At 41.0% G+C, this 8,597-nt stretch overlaps 2 protein-coding genes across 2 annotated transcripts; both read right to left on the bottom strand.

The window, feature by feature from the left end:
• Positions 1 to 2,491: 2,491 nt before the first annotated feature.
• LOC107473875 (uncharacterized) lies at positions 2,492 to 3,542 on the bottom strand. The gene is made up of 2 exons (XM_016093469.1): positions 2,880 to 3,542; positions 2,492 to 2,773 (listed from the first exon to the last, which is right to left on the bottom strand). The coding sequence occupies exons 1-2, from the start codon at positions 3,540 to 3,542 to the stop codon at positions 2,492 to 2,494; spliced, it is 945 nt and encodes a 314-aa protein (XP_015948955.1).
• A 231-nt stretch (positions 3,543 to 3,773) lies between these two features.
• LOC107473874 (uncharacterized) lies at positions 3,774 to 4,838 on the bottom strand. The gene has a single exon (XM_016093468.1). It carries the CDS (start codon positions 4,836 to 4,838, stop codon positions 3,774 to 3,776), a length of 1,065 nt encoding a protein of 354 aa, XP_015948954.1.
• Between the last annotated feature and the right edge of the window lie 3,759 nt (positions 4,839 to 8,597).

Below are 8,597 nucleotides of genomic sequence, written 5' to 3'. Positions count from 1 at the left end.
GTGCTTAATTCTATGTTCTTTGCTTTCATGAGCTATATTCTTCTTGCAAGTTATTTGTATTGTATTTTGTGATTTGAATTAGTGAAATCCAGTTCATATTTGTTCTTGAAAGATTTATTTACTTTTTCACTAAGTGGGTAGAATCATCTTTGCATGTAGTAGCATTCATATAGATAGGTTGCATTTCATACATTCTATCATTCCTCTTCACTCCTTTATAGCTTCTCTTGAGTTTAGCATGAGGACATGCTAATGTTTAAGTGTGGGTAGGTTGATAAACCACTATTTTATGATTTATCTTGTGCTCAATTGAGTGGTTTTTATCAACTATTTACCTACTTATTCATATAAATTGCATGGTTTTACTTTCCCTTCCCTATTATATGATATATGTGAATTACATGTTTCCTATGCTTTAAAAATAATTATTTTAATTACCCTTTATTACCTTTCAATGCCGTGATTTGTGTGTTGAGTAGTTGTAGAACTTCTAGGGCAGGAATGACTTAAAGGATGGAAAGAAAACATACAAAAATGGAAGGAAAGCACAAATTGGAGTTTTGGAGCAACTGGCAGTGACGCGTTGGCATGGACGACGCGAATGCGTGGTTCGCACGAAAGAGAACCGACGCGAGTGCATAGATGAGGCAAACGCGTGACTTGCGGAATACAGCTGACGCAGGCGCATGACTGACGCGACCGCGTGGAAGAGCGACACTCCAGATGACGCGACCGCGTGCCCCACGTAGACGCATGACATGCGCGATCTGCAGAATTTCCAGAAGTCGTCCTTAGCGATTTCTGGGCCCTTTTTGGCCCAGATCCAAGCCCAGAGAACACAGATTGAAGGATTATAAATGGAAGAATCCATCCATTCATAAAGCATATAGAGAATATACACTTTTTAGGATGAGGATTAGGATTTTTAGAACTTAGGAATATTTTTATCTCATCTTTCTATCAGGTTCAATATCTTTTTATTTCGACTTTTCTTAATAGTTAATTATTGATGTTGCCTATTTGGCTTATAACTCTTCATGTTTGGATTAATTTTATTTTAATTAATATGATTTGAGGTATTTCAGACTTATGATTGTTTTCTCTAATTTATATTATTGATGCTTGGGCTCTATCCAAATTATTTTCATTCAAGTAGATTTTATTCCCTTTTGGCTTTGGTTGATTAATTGGTAACTCTTGAGTTATCAAACTCATTGTTGACCGAAAATTAGAATTCTTCAAGAATTAATTCGAGTTCCACTAACTCTAGCTTTTCCCAAGGAAAGACTAGGATCTGAGGAACCAAACTTATTCCATCCACTTGACTTACCTTCACAGTTAGAGGTTAACTTAGTGGGAGAAGAATCCAATTCTCATCACAATCTATAAGGATAACTGGGATAGGACTTCTAGTTTTCATACCTTGCCATGAGTTTTATTAGTTATTAATTTATTAATTCTTGCAATCTATTTCTCTTGCCTAAAAACCTTTCTTAAACCCAACACTGTTTTTCCATAACCAATAATAAATCATACTTCCCTGCAATTCCTTGAGAAGACGACCCGAGGTTTGAATACTTCGGTTTATAAATTTTATTGGGTTTGTTACTTGTGACAACCAAATGTTTGTACGAAGGGATTTTCTGTTAGTTTAGAAGCTATAGTTACAACGCGACTATTTTTTGTAAAATTCTTCACTAGCAAAAATCCTAACGCCAAGCTTCCACTGTGTGTTTGGCATGTCGGGTGCCTCTCCTGTGACCTCTACCAGAAAATCTGCCATTGCCTGAGCTTTGATTGCCTGCCTGGGTTCATCTCGCAAGTCGTACTGGGATAGTTCGACTGCCCATGCCATCATTCTTCCCGCGAGGTCGGGTTTCTGGAGGACTTGCCGAATGGCCTGGTCGGTTCTTAGGATGATCACATGCCCTTGGAAGTATTGCTTGAGCCTTTTTTATGAGATTAGCAAAGCATAAGCCAGTTTCTCCAGCTTGGTATACTTCAACTCCGCTCCTTGGAGTACTTTGCTGATGAAGTATATCGGGCGTTGGGTCTTGTCTTCTTCTCAGACAAGAACTGCCGCCATGGCCTGTGTGGTCACTACTAGGTATAAGTACAGGGGTTCCCCTTCTTTGGGCTTACTGAGCACAGGTGGTTCTGAGAGTACCTTTTTGAAGTGGCTGAATGCCTCCTCACATGTTGGGGTCCACTCGAAGGCGATTCCTTTCTTCATTAGGTTGAAGAATGGGAGGGCCTTTTTTGCCGAGGCTCCGAGGAATTGGGATAGGACTATAAGCTTCCCGGTAAGTCATTGTACGTCTTTGATGCACCCTGGGCTTGTCATTTTGAGGATGGCTTCACACTTATCCGGGTTGGCCTTTACCCCGTGTTGTGTTATCATGAAGCCTAGGAACTTTTCGGCCTCCATGGCAAACGCACACTTGAGTGGGTTGAGTCTCAACTTGAATTTTCTTAGTGCTTTGAAGACAGCTTAGAGGTCGTCTATAAGGCTACTCGGTTCTGCCATTTTCACTAAGATGTCATGGACATAAACCTCTACCGTGCTACCGATGAGATCGTGGAAGACTTTTCTCATTAGCCTTTGGTAGGTGGCCCCTGCGTTCTTTAGTCCAAACGGCATTACCTTGTAGCAGTAGGTGCCCCCTAGTGTTATGAACGCTGTCTTCTCCTGGTCAGGTCGGTGCATCAGGATCTGGTTATACCCGGAGTATGCGTCCATGAAGCCGAGGAAAACGATACCCTGCCGCCGAGTCTACCAAGGCATCGATGTTAGGGAGAGGAAAGGAGTATTTGGGGCATACTTTGTTTAGGTCGGAATAGTCGATACACATTCTCCATTTTCCACTATCTTTTTTTACTAGGACGACATGGGATAGCCATGTCGAGTACTCGAGTTCTTTGATGAACTCGGTTTTAAGTAGCCCAGTCATTTGCTTGGCGACCTCATTGGCCCTTTCTTGGGATATTTTCCTTCGCCGTTGTGCCACTGGCTTCGCGTCTGATTTGATGGCTAGCCGGTGGGCCATGACTTCGGGATCCAGCCCCAGCATGTCTGATGGTGTCCAAGCGAAGAGGTCGCCGTTTGCCCTTACAACCTCCATGAGGGGGCCCTTGAGCTCATGGGGCGGATTTTTGTTTACAAAGGTGAACTGTTCAGCCGACTTTCCTATATGGAATTTCTCCATGTCCCCTTTTGGTTCGGGTCTCGGCTTGTCTTCTATCCTTACATCCAGGTCTGCCAAGAACACGCCGGCTGCCTTCTTAGACTCCTTCCTCAAGGAGAGACTAGCATTATCACAGGCGACTGCTGCTTCCAAGTCTCCCCTAATGGAGCCGACAGCTCCTCTGTCTGTCATGAACTTCATTGTTAGGAATTTGATGCATATTACGGCTGAGAAGTCATTGATGGTCTTTCTTTCTAGGATGATATTATAAGCTGTGGAGTCTCTGAGGACTACGAAATCCGCTATAACCGATCTCCTGTCGGCACCAGTTCCCAGGCAGATTGGTAGAGAGATCATCCGTCAAGTTTTATATAGTTGTCGCCTAGCCCCATGACCCCGTGCTGGTGACTCTTAAGGTTGGATTCTCTTAGTCCCATGGCGTCGAATACATTCCTAAATAGGATGTTGGAGTCAGCTCTGGTGTCGATGAAGATTCGCCTGACCAACTCGGTCCCCACCATTGCCTAGATTACCATGGGGGGTTCTCGGGAAAGTTGTGAAACCACTGATCTTCAGGGCCGAAGGATATCATGGGGGGTCTTCCGGTTGAAGCAATAGAACCTTCTGCCGAGATATAAAGGATCTGGGCATCCTTCTTTGCTGCTGATTTGGACTTGGGGGAGATGTCGCGTCTGACCACAACATTGACCACAAAAGTTGGGGGTTGTCTGCATTCCTTGAAGGTTCTTGCCTAGCCTTGACAGCCCGAGTGCGATCTTCTTCTGAGTGCTCCCGTTCCCGTCTTCTCAGTTCTCGAATAAGTCGGGAGAACTCGCTTAATTTTCCTTCTTGGATGGCCTGCTCCAAGGCATCTTTGAGGTCGAAATAATATTGTGTCTTGTGGCCAAAACCTTTGTGATAATTGCAATACAGGCTTTTGTTGCCTCCCGTTCTCTCTTTCAATGGCCTGGGCCTGGACAGGATTCCCTTGTCCATAATTTGCTGGTAAACTTCCACTATGGGCGCTGTAAGTGGCGTGTAGTTTGTGAACCTTCCCACCCGTGGGGGTTTTTTGGGCTGTTTGGCTGGGGTTCCGTCCCTAAGGGCCTCCTTATATCTATCGACCTGGGGAGCCTGCCGAGTTGACGGGTTAGGGAGCTGCCGTTCATTGGCTGCTATGACCTGACTTACTTCTTCATCATTGATGTATTCCTTGGCCACGCTTTGAATTTTCTGTATGGTCCACACAGGCTTAGTTTTGAGGTGCTTCCTAAAGTCCTCGTTTAGCAGGCCGATTGTTAGACAAAGACTAGCGATCGAGTCTGTGAGGCCGTCAATTTCCAAGCACTCGTCGTTGAACCTATCCAGAAACTTTCTGGTCGGTTCCCCGAGTTTCTGGGTGACCCCCAACAAGTTAATCGAGTGTTTTGCCTTGGCTATGCGTGTCGTGAACCGGGCCAGAAAGCTTTCGGAGATGTTCATGAAGGTCGTAATGGACCCTTGTGGGAGGGCGTTGAACCATCGGATCGCTGGGCCGGCCAGCGTCACAGGGAATGCTCGGCATCTGACCGCGTCACCTACTCCTTCCAAGTTCATTCTTTCTTCAAAAGCTGTTAGGTGCTCCTGAGGATCCTTGGTCCTGTCGTACCTCATGCCCGTTGGCTTGTCGAAATTCTTCGGAAGCCGGACCTTGTCAAAGAAAGTGCACCTTCTCAACTGGAAAAGTGTGGCGAAACCCAAGGCCTCTGGAGGATTGACATGCAAGCTCCCTAAATAAGGTGTTTATGATAAATAAGAGTCCTGAGATCTAAATTATTCCAATCTTTGGAGAGGTGTTTTTGCAGCTTGGAAGGACGTAGAGAATAATTATATATGGCATATAGACAATGGAGAACAAATCAAATTTTGAGAACATAACTGGGTGCCTAAAGTTGGAAGGCTAAAAGATCTTGTCATCCAACCTTTAAATTCTATTCATATGAGTTTATCTTTGAATGATTTTCTTTCTGTTTCAGGTTGTTGGGATGTTAATAAACTTAGGGAGTGGCTATTGGACACAATGGTGAACAGGATCGTGTGTATGTCCCCGCCATCTCCTTAGAAGAGTCTGGACAATATTGCTTGGAATCTCTCATCAGATGAAAGCTTTAGTATAAAGACTGCCTATCTCTCGCTGATTGATGCTCCTGTTGAACTGGGGCAAATCTTCAAGATGGTGTGGGATTAAAAAGGTCCAGAGAGAATCAGATCTTTCAGATGGTTTGCTAGCCAAGAGGTCATTTTGACTAATGTCGAAAGAAGAAGAAGAAGAAGATACATGAGCCGATCCCTAACATGTCCGAAGTGCAATTGGGTGGAGGAAACCACTCTCCATACTCTTAGAGACTATCCCTTTGCAACTCAAATTTGGCAATAGTTGATGTCTCCTACTTACTGCAATATCTTTTTCTCTCTTAACATCAAAGATTAATTCATCTATAATCTTAAAACTGAGGATAAGTGGTCTTACTTGTTCGGGATTACTACTTCCTCTCTTTGGTACTTTATGAATAAACTAGTCTTTGATGGTAAAGTAACAAACGTTTCGACTGCCATTGCCTCCATAAAGGCACAAACAAGTGAAATTCTCAATTGTTCAGATCTTGTTAGTGCTCATCATAAATGCTCATCATAAAAGGAATTCAAGGTTTGGCCTCCCTATTAATTGGAAGCCTCCTCAAGAACATTTCATCAAAGTGAACATGGATGGGTCCTATTTTGGTAACAATAATCATACGGCTTGTGGTGGAGTGTTTCGCGACCATATTGGCAGATTTTTCAAAGCTTTTTCATGCAACACTGGTAGTTGTTTAATTACCCATGCGGAGTTATGGGGGATTATTAGAGGCCTCCAAATTGCTACAACAAATGACTTCTCTAACATTGTTTTTTAATCTAATTCTCAAGCGGCGATCAACCTCGTTAAAGGAGGAAGTGCCTTATCTCATTCTTATTATCCACTTCTTGAAGATATTAGAATTGTCACTAATCGAATAAAAAAGTTAAGCTAGAGACACACCTTTTGTAAAGCCAATATCGTTGCTGATTTATTCGTCAAAAAAAGATAAAAACTTCCTCATGGCATTCACATCTTGATGCTCCCACGACCGATATTCGACATGCTCTATTTTTTGTTGCTTGTGGCTTGACGTGGTAGAAAATTTCCGATTAAGAATTTATAGTGAAAATAGTGTTGCAAGTACAATTCTTAACCGACGAAAATTCCGTCTATCAATTTAGAAAGATTTGTCACAAATTGAGAATAAAAAAATACTGGAGTACAAATCCCAGGTCGTCTCCCAACGAGTTGACAAAAGAATGCTATTTTATTGATCAGAAGTTTTCCGAGAAATTTTAAGAGTTGAAGAACAGAAAAGTAAATAATTGTAAATTAAAGTAATAAAAATTAATGAGAGAATTTATATAATCAAAATAAAAGCCTTGACCAGGAGAAGATTAATCGGAAGTTCTATCCTTGTTGGATGTTCCCAAGTGTAATAGTAAGAGGTTGTTGTTCTAGTTAGTTATCCCTTACTGAATAAAGGAAAGTCAAGTAACTAACTAATCAACTCTGTCCTCAAGTCCTAATCCTCTCCCTAGGAAGGATTAGAGTTAGAGACTAGAGAGTCAGCCAACAATTTCGAATTAAAATTAACACTTGTGTATTTCCAACTCAAGGTTCTCCTCTTAATCAACTCCCAAGTCAAGTTGGAAATCTACTCCATTGACATGAATACTACGTTCACAGACATATAAGGGGAATAAGAAGAAGACATGATAAATTAAATAATAACTGAAAATTGATTAAAGGTAAAAATAGTTCCTTGCATTAATAAATCCCAAAACCATAAACATACGTATCTGAACAGGGTTAATGGGCAATTAAAAGAGTAAAGGAATAAGGAACCAAACTAGAATAATGAAAACTTCAACGGAGGTAGTAACTCTTCTCAATATCCAAATCAAAAGCAAAAAACTCTAAAACTATGAATGTGAAGAACCCTAGAGGAAGTAGTGATTTTCTCTCCAAGATTCAAAAACTAAACTAAATTAATCAATGAGTGAATGTGTGTCTCTCTCTTGAGTCTCTGCTATCCCCTGGCTCTAGTTTGTGTTTCTGGGCCGAAAAATGGGTTGAAACTCGGCCCGAAATTGCCCCCAGCGTTTTCTGCACGTGGGGCATGTCACGCGTACACGTCAGGTACGCGCTCGCATCGCTGTGCAAATCTCCAAATCACGCGCACGCGTCGCTCCTTGCTGGTTATCTCCTTTAATTCTTGTACTCCTTCCATTTGTGTAAGCTTCCTCTCTATCCTCTAAGCCATTCCTGCCCTATATAGCCTGAAAACACTTAACGCACGGGTCACGGCATCAAATGGTATAAAGGAAGAATTAAAAATATACAATTTAAAGGCTTAGGAAGCAAGTTTTCAATCATAGAACAAAATTGGGAAAGAATTGTAAAATCATGCAAATTGTATGGATAAGTGTGCAAAGACTTGATAAAAACCACTCAATTGAGAATAAGATAAACCATAAAATAGTGATTTATCATGGCTCTCTCGGATTAAGAGGGGTTGATTAGCTTTCTTTGGTTAGTGTTATTTTTGTTTCTGCCTTTTCTCTATTTTGAGGTCTTTAACCCCCGCTAATCACAAAAAAAAAACAACGTAATTTACTTTGAATTTTTTTATCTTTTTATCATAAATTTTTTTCACCCGCTCTATAGTTACAAACATGTATAGTCCCCACAATTTGCAATATTGCCATGAGTACCCATTTTGCGGGTGGTATTTGTAAAACGCTCAAAAAATCTATTTCGCAGGCGACATTTGTGAGTTGGACTTGTGCATATCTGTCCATCTTTTTCAGTGCGTGTATTTTTTGAATTAATCATTTTTAAATATTTAAATCAATTAAAAAGCTGCACATATACTCACATGAATATGGGATACAATACGATACAGGATATACGATATACAAATTTTAGATTTTTATAAAATTGTAATATGGGATACAATACGATATAAAGTATTTTTTAGATAAATTGTAATGATATTTTGATATATTATTGATATTTAAATATAAATTAATTTTTTGATTATTTTAAATATCTTTTTTAATTATATAAATTGTTTAAAATATTTTTGAAATGAATAATTATATATGTTGTTCATACCCTGGGTCAAGCTGTCCGACCCAGGATGTTTAGCGACAAGCCGACCGACCTCTTCAGTTCAGACTATCCGACCTCTTCTCAAAGAGCTCGGCCAAATGCCCGCCTCTTCTCAAAGAGCTCGGCCAAATCGCCAAAGGAGCCCAAAGCAGGCCCAAAACAAAGGAACACAGCCCAATCTAAAGGCAGCCAAAGCC

Source organism: Arachis duranensis, chromosome 2 (genome assembly GCF_000817695.3).
Source record: "Arachis duranensis cultivar V14167 chromosome 2, aradu.V14167.gnm2.J7QH, whole genome shotgun sequence".
Taxonomy (NCBI): Eukaryota; Viridiplantae; Streptophyta; class Magnoliopsida; order Fabales; family Fabaceae; genus Arachis; species Arachis duranensis.
Note: the sequence above shows the minus strand (reverse complement) of the source record. Positions and strands in the feature narration are given on the sequence as shown.

Excerpts from the sequence above, each read along its gene's own strand:
- LOC107473875 (XM_016093469.1), bottom strand. The coding sequence starts at position 3,542 with ATGATCTCTCTACCAATCTGCCTGGGAACTGGTGCCGACAGGAGATCG. Across the intron at positions 2,774-2,879 it reads GGCTATCCCATGTCGTCCTA|ACTCGGCGGCAGGGTATCGT; the intron begins GTAAAAAAAGAT and ends ATGCCTTGGTAG.
- LOC107473874 (XM_016093468.1), bottom strand. The coding sequence starts at position 4,838 with ATGAGGTACGACAGGACCAAGGATCCTCAGGAGCACCTAACAGCTTTT.